Here is a 20,841-nt window from a genome sequence, read left to right as displayed (position 1 = left end):
TGCCGTGCGTAATTATTGCTCGGTCCTCTGAGGCTACGTCTCATCGGGCCCCTGAGCGAAAATCCACCGCACTGTAATTCAATTAAACTCTCCACTTAGTGAGAGTGAGAGCCTCTCTGCACCCTTAAAGAGCCCCACCGCAGCCTCACTGCAACACACACACATACACACACACACACACACACACACACACACACACACACACACACACACACACACACACACACACACCTCCTGTTCTCACAGCTCAAGAGGTCAGCATTCAGAGGTCAGGTTTTTTATATAATCCGTGTTCCCATACATAACCAGGTCCTCTAACATACCTGTGTTCTTGTGTGTTTTCTGATCTTCTGATTGTATTACGAAGGAACTGCTTGATGTCATTTTTATGTCATTATCATTTACTCAGATGTTATAATATTCATACACTGTATTCGTTCATGCATTAGTGGAGGATGTGTGGTGCAGCATGAACCAGGACACAACAAGCATTGTTTACATGATGAAGCTTAGTGTTCTGTTAGTTAAGTTAAGAAGTAAGATATCTATGAGACACTTCTGCAAGGAGTCTTCAGTGTTTACACTGAAGTGTAACAGTACAGTGTTACAGTGCTTCCTGAAAGTAGAAGAGTGTTCAGGACGGATGAGGAGGTTTTTTCAGTACTTTTCAGTTTGTCAGTCACACATAAAGAAGCTAGTGACATATAAGAGAAACTGACTGGTCTCATGGACTCTCCGGGATATTAATAATAACTAGGCACTTCACATTGTTGATACAATGTATGATATAAGAGGAATAAAACACTGACCACTAAAGGAACAGTTCACACTTTACAAGCTGAGTTGGCACTTGTCAATATTAATGATGTTACTGTTAATGATGGTAATATTGATTTATGTTAATGATGTTAATGTGAATGATGTTAATCTAAATGTTAATGATGTTAATGTTAATAATGTTAACGTGAATGATGTTAATCTAAATGTTAATGATGTTAATGTTAATAATGTTAACGTGAATGATGTTAATCTAAATGTTAATGATGTTAATGTTAATGATGGTAATATTGATTATGGTAATATTGATTAATGTTAATGATATTAATTTCGTTACTGATGTTAATGTTAGCATAAATGTTAATAATGTTAATGGACTTATGTTAATGTTAACATACAATTTAATGATGTTAATGTTAATGACGTTAATGATGTTAGTGATGTTAATGTTAATGTTTATATTAATGTTAATGTTAACATAAATGTTAATGATGTTAATAATGCTAATGTTTATGTTAATGTTAACATAAATGTTAATAATGTTCACGGAATTATGTTAATGTTAACATAAAATGTTATAATGTTACTGGTAATGATGTTAATGTAAATGTTAATGATGTTAATGTTAATGATGTTAATGTTAATGATGTTGAGAATGATTACGAATAGCCAGGAATATTTCTTAACGCAGTGTAAATTGTAAGCACTATGAAACACTATGAAAACCCAGTATTCTGTTTATCCGGAGTTTACAATCACCCAGAGTTCACTAGATCAAGTGAAAAAAGCTCTAGAGTGAATTATTTTCTCTAAAAAAGCCAGAAGTGTGTTATTCCTTCCTCATCACCTGTCCATTCCAGTAATATCATGTTACTGAAAAGTGTTTTAAGCTTCTTTTAGAAATATAATCTGTCTACAGAACACTATTAGATTACTATAACTGGTTATGAATAAGCTGTGAAACTGATATGGGATGAAATAATTGCATGTCTCATAATTTAATCTGGAAAGTAGTACGAATGTAAATTCTAATGTGAATTATTTACATTTACATTATTTACTGTAGAGTGTCACCCAAATGAGGAGGAGGTTCCTTTCTGAGTCTGGTTCCTCTCATGGTTTCTTCCTCATATCCTCTCAGGGAGTTTTTCCTTGCCGCCATCACCTCCGGCTTGCTCATTAGGGATATATTTTATAATTTGAAGTTCACATTTTTTAAATTAATTTTAAACATTAATTGTATATATCAATTTATTTATTTTTTTCTTATTATTAGTATATATATATATATATATATATATATATATATATATATATATATATATATATATATTCTCTCTCTTCTGTTTCCATACTTCTGTAAAGCTGCTTTGAGACAACGGGAATTGTTAAAAGCGCTATACAAATAAATGGAATTGAATTGAATTGAATTCGGCAGAGGGTAAAAAGCCGTTTTGATATTTTCTCAGTTTTACGTGTTTTTTCTCCGCTTTAAAAGCCGCTTTCTTTTCTTGAATCATTCCACGGGAAGTCACAATACATCAACTCGGGCGATTCTCGGATTCCTTCCAAACTCGACCGTCTTCAGAAGAGCAGAAGATCGACAAGCTAACACCGACATCTTCCTACAGATCTTCTCAACTGTCGCTCTGGTTGATTCTTGACTGTCTGACAGAAGCAGTGTGCCTGTGTGTAAAGGAACAATGATGTACAAGTACATAGTGTTTCCATGGCAACGTGCTCTACACATTATGGGAAGGATTGGAGCTTCTCCGTGCAGAACACACCCGCAGCACTGCAGTGCCTCGTTATGAACAAAACTCTTCATGGTTTTTTTACGTGATAAGAGAAAAAAGTGAGAAAAGTAGGTCAGAATCTGTTCAGGAAAAAAAGCACACATTTTGTGTTTTATTTCTTGATTTTAAATTGATGGGTCAGAGCTAGAGAGCTTCCAGATGAGCAAAGCCTGGAAGCAGATTAGTAGTCATCACACCCTGACAAACAGCAACAGATGGACGACTCCCAGTCTGTGGCGCTCTTCTGCCTCCTAGTGGTATTGTGTTAAAAATAAAGAAATAAAATAATAGTTTAGTCACCAAAACAAAATGCAAATTCAAAAGACTTATTAAAGCACACTAAGAGATAGACATATATAACTGTTTATAAGACAAGATGCCATTTTCAGAATATCTCATGTGTTGCTGGTAACAATGTACTGGCTTCATAATGCTGCTATAGTTCATGGTACTCTAGAAAGTTGGTCAAAGTAAGTTACAGACACTTCTCACGCTCTCTCTCTCTCTCTCTCTCTCTCTCTCTCTCTCTCTCTCTCTGTGTGTGTGTGTGTGTGTGTGTGTGTGTGTGTGTGTGTGTGTGTGTGTGTGTGTGTGTGTGTGTGTGTGTGTGTCCACTTTATTAAGAACACCTGCTCATATGTGCACTTATCCAATCAGCCAATCATACAGCAGCAACCCCATTCCATAAAATAACACAGATACAAGTGAAGAGCTTGGAGTTAATAACATCAGAATAAAGCAAAAGTCAAGACTTCAGTAATCGTGGTTTACAGATGGATTATTATTCTGTATAAACTCTAGAGATTATTTCCTTATGTGTGAAAATCTCAGGAAATCAGCTGGCTGTTTTCATTACAATAACACTGCAGTGGGTAAAGTCACAGAGATCACGTGTGTATCTTCATGATTTTATTATGCATTGTGCTCTCTCTCTCTCTCTCTCTCTCTCTCTCTCTCTCTCTATATATATATATATATATATATATATATATATATATATATATGTGTGTGTGTGTGTGTGTGTGTGTGTGTGTGTGTGTATACATACAGTAGATAGAGAAAGTTATTATAGAGGAATCAAACTTATATAAAGGAATGACAATATAAATTCCACTTCTACTTTCTTTTTCTTGGAGATTTAGATTTTTTAGATTTCCTTCGAAGGGACCAAATGAGTTGCAGATTGATTCTATTTCTCTAAGGCTGCAGGAGTAATAAACCTCTCAGACATGCGTGCTGAAGTCTGAGTTTGGGTAATAGGCTACAAATAAGGCTACAAATAAGATATAATTAATTTAAAAAGTCAACATTCTGACCTCATATGAAGCAGGTGAGCTGTCTTCATCAAAACACCTTTTTAACAACCTGTTATTAAATCATGACTGGTGAACAGATCGAATATTTAATTGCGATGTTCTAATCTTCTTCAAGTTTACCTTTGAAAAGCTGTGTATTGAAGGCTGGATGTAATTCCAGGGATTTCTGCAGTTTACTCGGAATATTTGTGAAACTATATTTGCTGTTTTCATCTCTCTCTAATCCACATTTCACTTTGCCTGCTGTTATGGTGTCGCTCATAATCATATTTATGGTGCCAAAGCTTGGGTTACAAAGCATAAGAAAACCACATTGCTAGCAATTTATGCAGAATAATAGGAGATATGTGTGATGAATCTGTCTCTTCTTCTGCTGCAGGTATGGAGACATGGTGCCGAAGACAATAATGGGCAAGATTTTTGGGTCCATCTGCTCCCTCAGTGGTGTGTTAGTGATCGCTTTGCCTGTGCCTGTCATCGTCTCGAACTTCAGTCGCATCTACCATCAGAGTCAGCGTGCAGAGAAACGCCGTGCTCAAAAGGTACACACGCACACACACACACACACACACAAACACACACCTCAAATGACCCACTGGGGTCATCATCAGCAACCTCTTAATAGAGCTGTGATCACCTGGATTATTTCCATCACGATTCCAACACACGTCTGTGCACAAATACACACAACAACAAATATGCTTATTTTGGAACAAATCATTTTTTGAAAATAAAATAAATAAAAAGAAAGAATATATATATATATATATATATATATATATATATATATATATATATATATATATACACACACACAATAACAAGTGTAGTTTTATAATAGCATAAAAAAGGTCAATAATAATTAAATGACATTTAATTATAAACAGTAAAATTAGATATTATTTTTTGTTCATATTAGGCAAATTGTATTCATTTAGTTCCTTTCGATCGTCTTCTACAGAACTTTCCTTCTACAGAATACAAACATTCTGTTACAACATTTAAAATTAAACAAAATCAGCAATTATTGATCCTTTACGCTTAATATAAGTTATAAGCTATATGAACTGAAAAATAATTGGATTAACACCACTTCATTTTAAACCTCTTCAGTTTTGATAGTGGGGGATATAAACTGTACGTCATAACCCGAACTGAAATTTTTTTTTTATATTACATTTTATATAGGTGTATGGCAGTAATTTGATTATGTAGCCCTATGAAGGCTGCTACTGTAGACTGTGTTAGCAAAAATGTTAATAAATGTATGACCAACTTTGTTTTAGTCTTGAACCCCTGTTGTTTCCTTTTCAAATACATACGTATATACTGTAATACTACAGTAAATACTATCTATCTATCTATCTATATATATATAGTTGTCAAATGTACAGTTGTCATAAAGGTGTTATATAAGTGCCATAAAGCCTTATTAACACCATCTCTGATTAAGTTGTTGCCAAAAAACGCTCAGAACGTTATAGACAACTTTATTTATATATATATATAGTTTACATCTTGAACCTCTGTAGCACTTTTCAAATGTTTATGTACATTTATGACAGTTGTCATAATGTGTTTATGTAGGAGTCATATAGTCCTGTGATTATCATCTTTGATTAATGTGTTACCAAATACTTATTAGACATAAGACTGAATCTCTGGAGTTCCTTTTTAAATATTTATGTTGGTTTATGTTCATTGTCGTAAAAGGCTCATTTAGGTGTCATATATCGAATACTGAGAGTCAATAATTCTTTACCATAAACAAATTCTATTAACACCATAGACAACTTGGCTTCTTACATTTCAAACCCCTTCATATCCTTTCTAAATGTTCATTTATCATGGGACATTTTTCATAAATGCTTATGTCCATGTCATGAAGCTCTATGATATCACTCTTTACCAAAATATTAATAACTTTTTATGTCAGTGTTATATAGCCCTAACAACATCGTCACTTAGTTAAGTGTTATCACAAAACTTATTATCTTCATGAAAAATTTGGCTATACATCTGGAGCCCCTGCAGTTTCTTTTTATGTAGGTCTATGATAGCTGTAATAAAGGGATTATGGAGGTATCATGTAGCCCACCTCTGAATAAAGTATTACAAAAAAAATTAATACATTCATAGACAACTTGTTTATACATTAAAAACCTCTGGGGTTCTTTTTTTTTTAGATATTTATGTAGGTTTATGACTATTGCCATAAATGGTTTATGTAGGTGTTATGTAGCCTGTGAACAGTGCCCTCAGTGTAAAGTGTTACCAAAACCTTTTTTATTAGTTTTATAAAGTACACGGCTTCATTTCTTCAACAACAGTTCTTCCTGTCAGTTGTTATAAAGTGCTTAGGAACATCATTCTTAATGCTATCAAAACATTAATAACTTCATGTACAGTTCCTTTCTCAACTTTTATGTAGTCATATGACATAAACGGCTTATGTACTTGTAATGAAGTCCTATGAACACTGCCCCTGAATGACGTTTAACCAAAAAATGTAAATCATGAAAGCCTCAGTTTCCTTTGTAAATATTTATGTATAGGTCTATGGCAGTTGCTATAAAGTGCTTATGTAGGTACACCTGGAAATGTTAATAAAAACAATTTGGCTAATGAACGTGCTTTTAGAACAAGGGACCTACATGACTGCGGCTCGTGCTCGTGTTTCGAGTCTCTACAACATTAAACCCTCAAATGACATGCATAGAATTTTTATACAGTGTGAGTCTCAGAGAGCTGGTCAAAAAGTTCAACAGAGAAAAAAAGCAGACGGCTCAAGAGAGTGACAGATGAGAGAGTTTGGGAAAAGTGGAGAGAGTAGACAGCTCTACGGGAGAATAGAGATGTCGAGGAAGGAGCAGGAGTGTGCAGGAAGCGCCTCTCCTCTGGGGGGTGATCAGTATGCAGAGCTGCAGCAGAATACACAATCACGTTCCTCCTGCATGTCCTGCTGCCCTTCACTTGCCTGTGTGAGTCCAGCTAAGCCACAAGAGACACATAGGCCGATATCTTTATCCCTACACACATACACACACACATACACACACACACACACACAGAGATTTATGCACACTCACGTACACAGAGAGACAAATGAGCTCTAAAACAACAATCTGTTTTTACTGTTAAGCACAGAGAGACAGAGAGAGAGACAGAGATGAGAGAGAGGGAGAAAGCGACAGAGAGAGAAGGACGAAGGGAAATTAAATGGTCCTTGTGATGAACATTCCACCGTTTATACCTCACCTAGAATTATTTCGAATGTCACAAACACTCACACAAACAAACACTCAGGTGACATACGAGGATAGAGTGTTAGGCTAAAATGCTCGCACGTATGTGTTTGTCCGAACAGAAAACCAGGCTTGCTAGAATTCGTGCCACGAAGAGCTGGGGTGCTAACGCTTATTTGCAGTACAAACGCAATGGGCTGCTGGTCGACGTCGAGGAGGAGGTAACCGTGGAAACCGCGGGAGCCATGCTGTGCCATGAGAGGCTGGTGCTGGTGCTGGTGCATGCACAACTTTTACCTCTCCACCATGGGGCCAGAGCTGCTTTCATTCAAAAGCTTTCCATCATGGCATCTGTCTAACATCTCTCTTTCCCCCTCTCTCTCTCTCTCTCTCTCTCTCTCTCTCTCTCTACTCTGTCCTTTTATCTCTCATTCACTCTAACAATATTTCTTTTTCCCTTCTGCTGTCTCATTTCTTCATCCTTTTCTAACATCCCCTTTTTTTCTTTCTCATATTTACGTGATATTTTTGCACTTTATTTGTCTCTCACATCGTCACTTGAAGACACGAAGATGACAATACTTCGTTCCGGGAATCATCACTCGTTTACAATGACCTATCTTTTTGCCTTCTCCTCCATTCTTCACCATCTCATCTCGAGCCAATTGCACCTACCCCTACTTACCCGTTTGTGCTCCATTCATCTTTTAACAAGCATTTTTCTTCCACGGCTGCCTGAACAGGCCTGTGTTTACTCTTCTTCCTCATGACATCATGTGAATGAATCTTGGATTTCCATCCCATGGAGGAATGAGAATGTCTGAGCTGCATGTCGTTGAATTGCCAGCATCTAACAGTGTGAGGGGGGTGAGATGGGGCCAGTGTGACTCAGAGGCCATGGGGAGTGTTGACTGGGTGTTTGAGCGGATGTTTGCTCACACGGTAAACACTCCAGCTGTGGTCTTTGGACTGCATCGTGTATTGTCCTGCCTTGATGAACCGGACGGTTTGAAATGGGGACGCATGAGGTTTAAATGCAGTAGACACTTGACTTTAAATGGACATCATCAAGCACATTTCCACTGCAGGAAACATTTTGTGGAGCTCAGAAACATTTACAGTTTATTTTAGTTACTGAGTTGTAAGTTCCGGGTTCTTTTTTAGTTTTTTTTTAGGGTGTTTTTTGGACTACATGAAGCTTGCCATACTGAACATTGCTTCTTGGTCAAATGTTTCTCAGCTTCTCAAGAACACCTTCACTGAGCATTTCATCAACCACAATAACTCAGTTCACAACATTTCTGCTTTTGCTGTACCAAATGTGGCGAAAACGTAGACATTCTGATCAAAAATCGACATAAAATTTAAGATTACTTTAATGTAATAAATCGATAAAAAACAACGTTGAAGTCTTTCTGTGTATTTGCTGTCATGTAATGTAAACTGAAAATTAAACTTCAAATCAACTGTCCAATATTGTGGAAAAGCAATCAAGTCTTCACTGTTCAACAGAAAAGAGACTCACAGCTCAAATCCATGATGCTACAGCCCTCCTTGGCCAAGACACATGAGAGAAAATGTGGCCCTGCTGCCTGGATGGAAGGAATGACATACTTAAAGACCTCCTCTCTCAGACCTGCCAAACACAGTGACATCTGCCTACCATGGGCTTCTGTATGATTATGCATGTGTAAGAGGGCAGATTGCACTTTCCCTCCAAGGGTGATATCATAAGCAGCAGGTTAAAAACATGCAGTTATTTGGCTTTGTCTGGAGGAAGCACGCTTTAGCCTTTACCCTGTCTGGTTCTTAGCTGTCTTAGCTGTCTTGTGGGTGGGAACATAAATAATAGCTTGACCACATCGGGGAGAAGAAATAGTTAAAAGGAATTCTTTTGGAAACGTGCCCGTACTCACTCCCGGAGCTGGCACAGTATACACTAATGTCTTCTAGAACAATCTTAAATGAACAAAAACCCCACAGTGATTCAGATTCTGGTTGTTGCTCTTTATGGTATTACTTAGAATCAGAAATATAATAATAATATCAATGTAGATTTTAGGCAAAGTACTATTTCAAGCTCAAGACTGTTTACCAAAAATGGCCTGCTACTAGACCCAACATATATTCATCATTTTTTTTACTATGTCTGTGGTGGTGTGGGAAAATCCATTAGATGTCTCTGTGGATAAATTCTGGAAAGCATCCATAAGATGAGCAAAATTTCAGTTCTTCTACAAGTAATACACTTAAATAAAATTGAATTCAAAAGAACTGTTATTTCCCACACTGAGGTTAGCATGAACAGAGATCAGCGGAGTGACGAGATGATGCCATTTTACCTCAGGTGATGAGACAGAGAATTTTGTGGATGATACTGATCTTCAAACCAAGAACTCAATTCCAATTTTTTTTTTTTTTAAACTTGGCAGCAGTTATGTTTTTCAATATGCATTTTATAGCTGTGTCCCAAATGGCTTACATACACACTATACACTTATGCAATTTAAGCTTTAGTGTCCAGTGTATTAATGTTAGAAGGGTCGTATCATCTCAAATGGAACACTGACGTTTTTTTATTAAACAGTTTTTAAAGTTGTTTCCCCAGTCGACAGAAAAGACATCAATGCAATACTGCTAGCTTTAGCAGAATGCTGTACATTTTTGACTAAGTCAAAAGACATGTGAAAGATGTTCTCATCAAGAGTATGCATCCTGTATGTATCATATAGTATGTAGCATGCGGCTCCGCCCCTTTTCCCACATGCCGCGAGTGATTTTTTTCAGCTGAATAAGTGCATCATTCAAGTGCTTGCATTTCTCCTTGTTGGAATTGTCAGTACTGACACTACTGACACTATTTATACTACAAAATGGCATAGACTAGTGTTTGAGTATGTGATTTGGGACACACCTCATTTTAATGGTAGGAGAGGCGATTTCGGTGGAATTAGAATGAAATCTTTAAGCCTGTTGTTTGTAAATGAGAAAGTAACCAGGTGAAAGGTTTTTCTTGGCTGCCACACAATAATCACAGAAATGTTCTCTGGATCTTGCTTAATCTTAATCACGGGCTATGGAAAAAAGTTTCGGCTTTTTCTTTGTTCAATCAGCGATGTTCTGTGTTACAAGCTTCAAACCAATCATTCTGACCAAATCTGGAGCAGGATCCAAAATAGGTTTAGAAACTTTGACCCAGGATCTAAAATGAGGGCTGGTTTCTCTGGTGGAAGTTTTATTAAGTTCTTGTCAAGGTTCCTGTAGTGGAAACAAGCTCATATGGGATTCCTAGATTTGCAGAACAAACCAAGTTCTCAAATGTATCCATGGCTGTATTGGTGTGGCTAAATGAATCCTTTCTACACATTTTGGTCTTCTAGACACACACAAATACACACCCACACACAATCCTTAGTCGTCTGCTGCCTTTAAACTGAGAGGCATCTGTCACAGTGCTAACCCGGAGAGAATGAGACATGCACAGTGGCACTCAGACTAATGTTGTCACAACGATTCAAAAAGTTGCTGGAGCGTTGTGAGAGCTCTTGGCCTTACTGTTCCCATGTTCTTGTCTTTTCTCTCTCTTTTTCCTCTGTCATTGAGTGGACCGATTGCTTGATGACCTGTCAAATTGTTTTGTTTCTCCCATAAGGCATCAAAGGAGGCTGGGAAGGCGCTTGTTTGCAAAACTAATCCTACGTTTGAGACTCAGCATCACCATCTCCTACACTGCCTGGAAAAGACTACGGTAAGAGTTTTTTCTTTCTTTCATTTGATTTTTTAATTAATGGAAGCACCAACGCTCCAACATATTTTTTAATAACAATGGCCAATAGAAATTAAGGTAAGGTCATAAAAAGACATGTGTAAGTGTTTCTCTTAGTTAAGTGGATAGCACAGCGCAGTTGAATCCTTGATTCTGATTGGTCGAGACTTACATTTATGCTCACATTTATCAGAGACTTACATTTATCCCATTTATACAGCCGAGCAATTGAGGGATAAGGGCCCTGGGATTCAAACTTACAACAGTGGTCCAAAACCAGTGAGCTATAATTGTACTGGTGGATATGGGGTAGATACGAACCGGCGGTGATGCAGATGCTGTATATACATTATGTAATCGTTTTTGTAGTGATAATAAATTCACAGGGACTTGCATGGTGGAAGCTTTACATAATTTAGATCTAGAATGAAACAGAAATATAAAAATAACAGCAGATATTTTTTAAAAAAAAACTATTGACGGTAAGTTAAGAGTAACTCTGTTTCATGCTAGGCTGCATAGCACCATCCATGGTGATTAGTTTCCTAGCACAGTACACCCGGTTGTGTTTAATTCCTTATATAACCAATAATACTTTCTGAAACAGAACCAAGCTGAAATACAGTAGAATCCATAAAAACAAACATTTATGAATTGTTTAAAACTCCTGGTTACACAATCACACTTGTACAGTTATAGAAAGGTTTCATCCTCATATCGTCTTAGGGAGTTAGGGAAACATTGAAATGTCAAATTTTATATTCCTGTAAAGCTGCTTCCTGACTATTTCACTGTTAAAATCGCTATACAAATGAAACTGAATTGAATTAATATGATTTGGTGATGAGTGGACAAGCCAAATGTTCCGCATTTCTAGTCCCTCGTTTGTTCTGCTATTATTCTTATTGGATCAATACTCGAATCTCACAAAATTTCACAATGGTTATTTATATGTATTTTTCCATCAAGCCTATGCCAAGCTCTTAGCAGAGCATCTCTATGTATTTCTACATTTCTTGTAATTATTCAACTCACTATATATGATTTCTCTGAAGAAACAGAGATGTTTCTATAAATAGCATCAGAAAGCCTTGTAGTTCTCATTAATAAACCACAGTGCATGAGCTTGTTTGTTTTAGTGTGCTCTTCGCTCTGCGGCTGTAAACGAACACTCGTCTCGAGAGACCTTGTTAGCAGGTAGGCGAGAAAAAGACACTTAGGGTCTAACCCCTGTCAGCCAAACCGGTTGCTTACACAGTGTCTATACAGGCCGTGACCCACTGGTCCCTATGTAGGCCACTGCTCGAGACACCGAAATGGAAAATTCCTCTGTACGGCCAACGCATTGAAGAGCGATTTGGGACGCAGCCAAAGTCGCAGTTCATCAGAGCTCAGGGACTTTCTGTGATCTCCATTTAGGCCGGGTCAGATTACTGTCATGCCTGCTTGATGTTTCTTTTACAGATGAGGTTTGTTTTTGTCAGGGGAAGATTTGCACTTGGTTCCATTGCTGCTCTGAGTAGTTTGTACATTGTATATTTACTCAGTGAAGATGAAGCAGTTTTCCTCACACTGCATTAGCTGTGTTTGGGCTTTTGTTCGTGGGGAAGGCCACCTTGCAGCTACTCAAGCACAAATGTGAACTTGTATGATGTTTAAATAATATCATTTACCAGAACTGTCTTAATAGATCTGTGATATGTTTAGCAATGTTTAAAAAAATGACCTCAAATGCCCTTTATTCGTACAAAAAACTTTTGATTGGATCACAGAATACCAATCAATACACAGCCGAGATTGTTCAGCTTGATCAGTATGTTTTTTAAGGCAACACCGACCTACCATTTATCTTTGTTGGGATAACGCTGGATTTCTTTAGATTTGGTTTACCATTTCAAAACGTCTGGATATCAAGCTTCTTTCATAGTTCTTATTCAGGGTTCTTACATGAGAAAAGTTCATAATACCAGATATCTTGGTGAATAAATGACTTGAATGGATGCAGGTTTTTATTCCAACCAGGCATGAGCTGCACCTGAGACTGTAAAGCAGTTAAATCAAATCAAATCAAAGCACTGATTCTTTACCTGTGAAAGCACACCATGGAAGCTCATGTCTATCAACATGTGCTCTTCTTCATACCTCAATGGCTAACCTTCATTGAACAGAGGCCTTAACCTTCATCTAGGGGTTGAATCGTGTACTTTTAGTAGCATCCAAAAACGAGTCTGGATCACTCTGTGAGCTTGCACACATGTCTCTACACTCACTGAGTGGGATTAGATAATGACATGCAGTCCGATGGCACCGAAAGCACTACACAACACTAGTCATGAGAGGGTGTGAATGGGATTTTTTAAAATGTAACATTCAATTAAATGAAAGCAAAAAAATTTGGTTTTGTATTTACAGACTTCATTTCTTTCTTAATGATTTTTCCTCCAGTTCAACCAATAATGGCAACTTTTTAAATAATCTCTGTGATCACTATCCCAAGATTGGCTGTTTTGGGTCATATATGTAAAAAGAAATAGAGTTTTGTTTTCACTCTGTTCTTTTTCTCTCTCTTTCAGAATCACGAGTTTGTAGATGAGAATACGTACGAGACAAGTTGCATGGAAGTGTCCATGGTGAAGCCGTCCACCTCGCGGTCCTCCTCCCTGTCTTCCTCTCCTCATGGTCTGACCTGTTGTTCCCGCCGCAACAAGCGTAAAAGCTTCAACGTGCCCAACTCCAACATGACTGGAGGCCGCCGGGACAGCTTGCAGGAGCTCAGCACCATCCAGATTAGAGAGAGGCCGATCAGCAACAGGTACAAACACACAAGCTGTCATTCGTGTGCGTTATCCCAACCAACATGATGTTAATGATGAGCATGTCAGTTGTGACCTCACATCAGATGATGAGTCTGTTCATCTTTCAGAGAGTTTACAATGCAATACATAGATGGAGGTTATTTCCAGTCTCCTAATGGCCTGAATACATTTATGAATAAATATTAGAATGATTTTAAAAGGTCTTTCTGCTGTGTAAAAGCAAGTATGAGCTGATCCACCAGTTTGACCAGATGTATATTGGCAACTGGTAGCTGACCAGACCAAGCCGTATTTGTTAGCAGGAATAATACAATTACCAATTAACAAATGACAATGAACAATTCTCTCAAATTTATTTTATTTTATTTTATTTATTTGTTTTATGAGAATTGGCTGAGAACTGAGTACTGATTTAGGACGAAGCTAAAGACCACTTGTCAGAAACAGTAATGCTACATTTCGTGGCACGGTGCAACCATAGTGATAGTAGTGTAACAGCTAACATGCTTACAGCTTGCAGTATATTTTAATACATATTGGGAATTCTAATCACCTTAAATCTTCATTTTTTTCCCACTAATTATTCAACATATTTTTAGCTTTATATTTTTATCTATGTTATCTTTATTAGTAACAGCTAGCTAGCAATGTGTCATGAAAGTCAATACTCAATTTAATTTTTATATGATGATTTTTTGAAATCTGTAGTTGAAATAAAAACCATTAAGCATATGCATATGTTCTAAAAAAAAAAAAATAACTACACATCTGGTTGATTCCTGCTATGTCATGAAAGGTGCACGAGTGCCTGATGAAGAAACATGGAGCCTTGCATTCACCCTCATGATCTGAGCACAACATGACACACACGTCATCCTTAGCAACATCAGTGGAAGTCCAAAGATTTGGGGTGATAACAGTAACTCCATCACTGAATATTTTCTTATAACTATATGTCACACTGTGAGTTTTGTTCCTCACTTAAGCAAAGGATATTAACATCGCAGAAAAAGACCTGGATCAGATAATGAACCTCTGACTCATACACTTTCATTCAGTTTGGACACTGTGTCAGATTATGGTGATTTCCACACTCTGGCATACACCAGCAATGCTATTAGCATTAGCATTTTGCCTTGTGTGTGTGGTATTTAGGAGTGTGTGGTATTTAGGAGTGGGAGCAGTGTTTCCATGTTGAGTCATGCTGCTGGAATCCAGTGCAGCTCCAGCTGTATCACCCACTAACTAACTCGCCTGTGTGGTCCAACTGACAGCTGAGAGAATCCCTATCTCTCTCACTCTTTCTTTCTCTCCCTTTCTATATCTCTCTTTCTCTCTCCCTGACTTTCTCTCACTTATCATATCACGGCGATTTAATTAATGATGTGCTAACCTTTACACATATGTATAAAAAAAATTCTATACATACAGAAAAATGTTCCAGAAACAGAGCACTTAATGAAAGACCTTAAAAAAACTTGAATTTGAAAACGTGATCATAAATATGCAAATTAAATTTGCAGCCTGGATCCTTATAGGCTCTTATATTTTATGATGCAATAAGATTTAAAAAAAATTCAATAGAGACAGAAAAAGGTCCAGAAACAGGGAGCTTAATCAGGGACCTTTTAAAAACAAAAACTTGATGAATATGCAAATTGAATTTGCATACTGGTTCCTTATAGGCTGTTCTATTTTATGATGTGATAAGACTAAGCAGTCTGTATGAATTTCTGTCTGTTTCCCTTTGCAGCCGTTCCAGTCTGAATGCCAAGTTCGATGAGACGGTGGCGTTGAACTCGGACCAGATGCCCTACATCACGGCGGCGGTCATCAGCATGCCGACTCCGCCAGTTACCACACCAGAGGGCCGCGACTCGGCCAGTTCGCCCGATTTCTTGCAGAGCAACATTGTCCGCATATCAGCTCTATAGACCTACATTAAGAGGAATCAACCTGGTGTTTATTATTTTTCCCTCTTTCATTCAGCGAACGGATGCTGGAGGAGCAGGGGATTGAAAGGGTGAGAGAATGAGAGAGTGAGAGAGAGCACCCTCTCTCATAGGAAGAACCAATGAGATGAGACTAATGAGAACGAAGTCATGATCAGAACCCTTTATTTTAGCTCTTCTTCTTTGTGCTTGGACACTAGAGCCGCCTGGGCCCACAGTGCCGAGTACGAAGGCTTTTCAGTCTTTTCCCAACAGATTTATGAGGGACCATAAACAATGTCCATAATTTCCATGCTTGTTACAATTTTTTGGAGTATTGTGTGTCTTTATATTTCTAGTCTTAAACTTGCTAGTGCAGAGAATGAGGTGGATGCAACGGAAATTCAGTGCATATTGGGGGAGGTTTTTGGGTGTTCATTAGGTATCGGGTGTCTTTCCGGGGTCTTAGTTTTACTCTAGGATATTTACCGTGCTTTTAGAGCGATCTACTAGAACACAGCTCCTTTTGATATTTGACACTACAAGAAAAATTGAGGTTTTTAAGGTTGTGTGGATGTGTGTTCAATCGTGTGAGTGTGAGTGCGTTTAAGGCTAACCTTTTTTGCATGTTCTGCATTTGTGAGTCTGTGTCCTTTCAAGATTGGCATGAGCAATAAGGGTCTTTTTTCCCTCTGATCTGCGTGTATTTTATTTCTTAACACTTCTTCTTTCCTCTTTATCTCTTTACTTTAAACACATCTTTTAAAATTCCTCTCTTGAGACCTGGTTTTAAAGTGTTTAACTGATCACTGATCATGTATTCCAAAAAAATAAAAAAAAATAAAAAAATAAAAAATAAAGAAGTCAGGGAACAGCAGTGTGGCTCATACAGTAAGAAGTAAGAGAATCACTGGACAGTTTAATGCTTCTTTGAAGCCACACGTGACATTCCCTCGTCCCTTTTATAGCAATTTTTTTTTCTTATCGTCGAGTTCTGAATGTACTGTGAATGTTTTTTTCTTTCAGTGTCCCAGTGCATGATGTTCTAAAGAATATGGGATATGGACCAACAAGGCCACTGTCCCCCGATGTGTCTTTTATGTTGGATCGTCTTTTGTCCTTTTATTGCTCTCAGTGTACGTCTGAATGAAGCATCCGTGCAGCGAATTCAACCTCCATCCAAAACCCAGTGCTAATTAAACAAGGACTTAGCCATAACACAAGCCCTGAAAAAAAGACACGTAGTGACAAATTCGTGCCCAATAATAGGACAGCGTTCTACGTCGTGGGCTTCTCACCAGATTATTTTATCAGCGCTATAATCATTAGAAGCACTCCTACACGCTGTCGAATATCAAAGGGAATGTACGAATAAAGGCCGCTCTGAGTCAGAGAAATGTATTAGTCATGTCTCCACGCACCGTCTCGAATTAGCAAGCCATTTGCATATAATATGGAAAGATTATTTTATTCACGTTTATGCACTTTTCTCTAAGAGCGTGTAAAGGAGTCATTAAGAATAGCCTAATCCATACAAACACACACACACACGCACAAACACACACACACACACATCATCAGCACTCACTCACTTCCATTACTGCTTGACCATGTGACTTATGCAACAAGGTTCTTTTTTTGTAAAGACACTTTGTATTAAATCGGATACGGACTCGGGGGGGGGGGGGTTGGTTGGTAGAATCACACAAATACATATTTTTTAAAAATCTGATGGTGTCAATTATAAATTCTAAATGTTATTTCAGTTGTACAAAATAGAGTTTAAGGAAAAAAAAGGGGGAAAAAAATAATTATGAGAGACTTACTAGTGCACCTGTGTTGTAAATTTGTTCTTTGGTGTAGTAAATATATATTTATCTGAGTTCCTCATTTTATCGTCTTCTTTCCCAGAAGGCCTGCGTTCTGAGTTACAGGATGATGGACGGTATATATGTATCTTTTGTTTTTCCTTTTCAATATGGAATTGGAGGACAAGCGTGGAGCACGAGGAAGACGTGTTCATGGAGATAGCCATGGTGTTCATTTAAGACTCCGGGGAATTTTTTTTAATACAGAGGAGACATTCACGTCCTGTTTGTGAAATAACACAATTCAGAAATGTCCCAAATGATGATGACTTTGAATTCATTTATATTTGTTCATGCCTGTGTTCTAGAAAATATATCATATTGAAAAGCTATTTAAAAAAAATACAATGCGGTTGTTAGTCGGTGCAGTGTCTATGAATAAATAGAAATAAATCATTGTTCCATTAAAAGACAGATGACATACAGGTGGAGTGTGTTGTTTTTGCATTCTACTCTCTCTCTCTCTCTCTCTCTCTCTCTCTATATATATATATATATATATATATATATATATATATATATATATATATATATATATATTATATCTGTGTCTCTCTTTTTCTCTCACTGTCTCAATACCATCTATCTATCTATCTATCTATCTATCTATCTATCTATCTATCTATCTATCTATCTATCTATCTATCTATCTATCTATCTACCTACCTACCTACATACCTGGGTGTTGGATTGTTCCTCAGCAAGTTTTTAATAAAAATATGTGTATAAAGTTTTATATGTTTGTTTAATGATCAAATAGGTAATAGATTTTCAGTAGGTAATAGATCAGATTTTTACCATAATGATAAATATTTATCTGAATCCTATTCAGAGTCAGCAGGAAAGAAACAAATGATGTTACTGTGTAGAGCTTCTTCAGACATCAGATTGCCTGATAAATCTATCTCAGGTCTCTGCCTGTTTTTTCCTGTTTCTGATTAATATTCAATCAAAATGCCATCGTTATTGTTTTGTATTTAATTGCATTCTATTCAGTACGTATTGTTTATGGCACATGCAAATTGTCGGGCTAAAGAACCCAAACTTATTATTTTTTAGTTTTAACTATTTCTACATTACACTGATGCCTGTCAGGATGTGTGAATTTAGCACTGTAGCAATAAATAATAGGACGGTTACAAGACCACTTTTCTCCTACTATTTCTTCATTCTGACCTTATTACACATTATGACTTATATAAATGATCTACATTACCCATCAGCCTCAGCAAGTCATGCAGATATCACTAATCACTCACACCTGTTTCTTGTTCCTCCTCATTAGTGCTTCTATTTAAGTTCTGGTTCCTGTGAGTTTATTCCTCAAGCTTTCATAGTTTTTGTTGTTTGTTTGCACTTGCATCTGTTTTCATCTTCCAATTATGGCAATTATAGTAAGTATTCCTTTACTAAACATTAGCAATATCTTCATGTTCAGGTAAATTATATCAATCGTATGCTTTTTTGTTGTGAGCCCAACCCACCATCACCAGCCTACCAAAGCACCCCAACCCACAATTTCATACCAAAACATCCCCCAACTCACAATTCCCTACCAATTCATCCCCCAAGCAACAATATTCTAAAAAACTCATCATCCCCAACCCACAAACCTCTAATAAAAAAAATCTCCCCAACCCACAATTTTCTACCAAATCATTCCACAACCCCCATCTCCCAGACTAATATTAAATCATCCCCCAACCCACAAACTCCTAACAGATTATCCCAAAACCAACAATCTCCTAATAAATCACCCCAACCCCTTCTCTCCTACCAAACCATCCCCAAACCCCTGCTCTCCTAACAAATCATCCCCAACTCCAATTTCCCCCCAAACCCCAGACTCCTACCATATTACCTCCCAAGCCCCAATTTCCTACCACATCACTCCCTAATCCCCAATCTCCTACAAAATTATCGCTCCAACTCCTCACCTCCTACCAAATCATCCCAAATCCCAAATCCACTACCAAATGGCCCGACTGGTTCAAGCTTACGGGGAGGTTTTTGTAACCATGGTGCATGGAGCTGACACACAACACTTTAAACCTTAAGGAAGACTACAACAGCAGAAGTTCACATCCAGTCATCCAAGAACTAAAATCTGGAGGCTAGAGTGTTAACTGAAGATTGGAAAAAATCACTTGGACTGGAAGATTAGGGGAAAAACTTGTCTGGTCTTTTCACAGAAAATTTTACAACTGACCATTGTCTATTGTAGCATCCAATCTAACCTTAAATTCACAACTGATAGCCAGGTGCAAGCTAGATAGGGTTTCCACATGTAACCACCAAACTATGATTAAAATGATTTATTTAAAAGTAGTTAAATTTCAAGGGGGGAAAAAACCTGCATTTTGCAACAAAAAGCAAGATCATTGTGATAAGAAGTGTGTTTATTGGTGAGACTGCACATGAGCACACCAACTAGAGTGATCCAATGTAGGCAGCAGTCAGGGGTCCAGATTAGCATATTTTCCATCAGAGAAGAGGTAATTGAGATGTTTTTTTTTTTTCTGGCTGCTTGTGAAGAGATTGTACTGTATGATACACTGAGAAGTGAGAGATAAGAGATGACGGGGATAAAATTTGAGGAAGTCGAATCAGGATTTGTACACGATGCAGCTGTCCAGTGAATGCGGTGCTATTTTTACTCCAAGTTGAAAGGTTAATGCTTTTATTTCCTGGACTGGTTTGTTTTACTGTATGCAGATGAACTGCAGGAAGAGACAGGGGAAGGGAGGGTGGTGTGTGTGTCCGGCAACAACTATATGTGTGTCACACACACATCCAAAGGAATTTGTGTGTCCTTCTACACACACTGTTAGACAAGGGTATGCTGACAAGCTTTGAAAACAGTGTGTGTAGAAGGACACACAAATTGATACAGATGATAACTCTTGGTCAATCTCTCTCTCTCTCTCTCTCTCTCTCTCTCTCTCTCTCTCTCTCTCTCTCTCTCTCTCTCTCTCTCTCTCTATCTCATACACACACAAGAGCACACAACAATCATGAATAGGAGGATGGCCCAATGAGGATTGTGGGTTGACAGCAACAAGAGAAGCAACAGTATATCTTTTGTAAGCTTGTCTTTATGCCTCTCTCCTTCACAAACCAAATCCTTCATGACGCTCGGAAAAAGGAAACCAAACGAAAGGAAACAATAAGAGAGAAAAAGCAGAAGTATTTACTCGTATGAATCACTGATTCTTCCAAACTTCTTATTTTACACATGCTTCTCCGGCTTATATAAAGATGTTTTGTTTTATGTCAGCTATATTTCATTAATGCAGGGCTTAAAGGATGATAGTGGTCCTGATAAA

General features: G+C 37.5%; 1 protein-coding gene across 2 annotated transcripts in view; it reads left to right on the top strand.

Moving 5' to 3' along the window:
- The window catches only part of kcnd2 (potassium voltage-gated channel, Shal-related subfamily, member 2), a 145,641-nt gene extending 127,705 nt beyond the window's left edge, over nt 1-17,936 (top strand). Inside the window, exons 2-6 of one of the 2 annotated variants that reach the window (XM_027151468.2) lie at nt 4,269-4,431; nt 7,257-7,355; nt 10,787-10,882; nt 13,474-13,712; nt 15,470-17,936. In XM_027151468.2, coding sequence (XP_027007269.1) covers nt 4,269-4,431; nt 7,257-7,355; nt 10,787-10,882; nt 13,474-13,712; nt 15,470-15,650 — 778 coding nt within the window. In that variant the 3' untranslated portion in view covers nt 15,651-17,936. The remainder of the gene's footprint in view (nt 1-4,268; nt 4,432-7,256; nt 7,356-10,786; nt 10,883-13,473; nt 13,713-15,469) is intronic. The other variant, XM_027151469.2, reaches the window with a different exon arrangement.
- The last annotated feature ends 2,905 nt before the right edge of the window (nt 17,937-20,841 follow it).

Source organism: Tachysurus fulvidraco, chromosome 19 (genome assembly GCF_022655615.1).
Source record: "Tachysurus fulvidraco isolate hzauxx_2018 chromosome 19, HZAU_PFXX_2.0, whole genome shotgun sequence".
Classification (NCBI taxonomy): domain Eukaryota; kingdom Metazoa; phylum Chordata; class Actinopteri; order Siluriformes; family Bagridae; genus Tachysurus; species Tachysurus fulvidraco.
The sequence above is the reverse complement of the archived record's forward strand: the minus strand, read 5'-3'. Positions and strand labels throughout refer to the sequence as shown.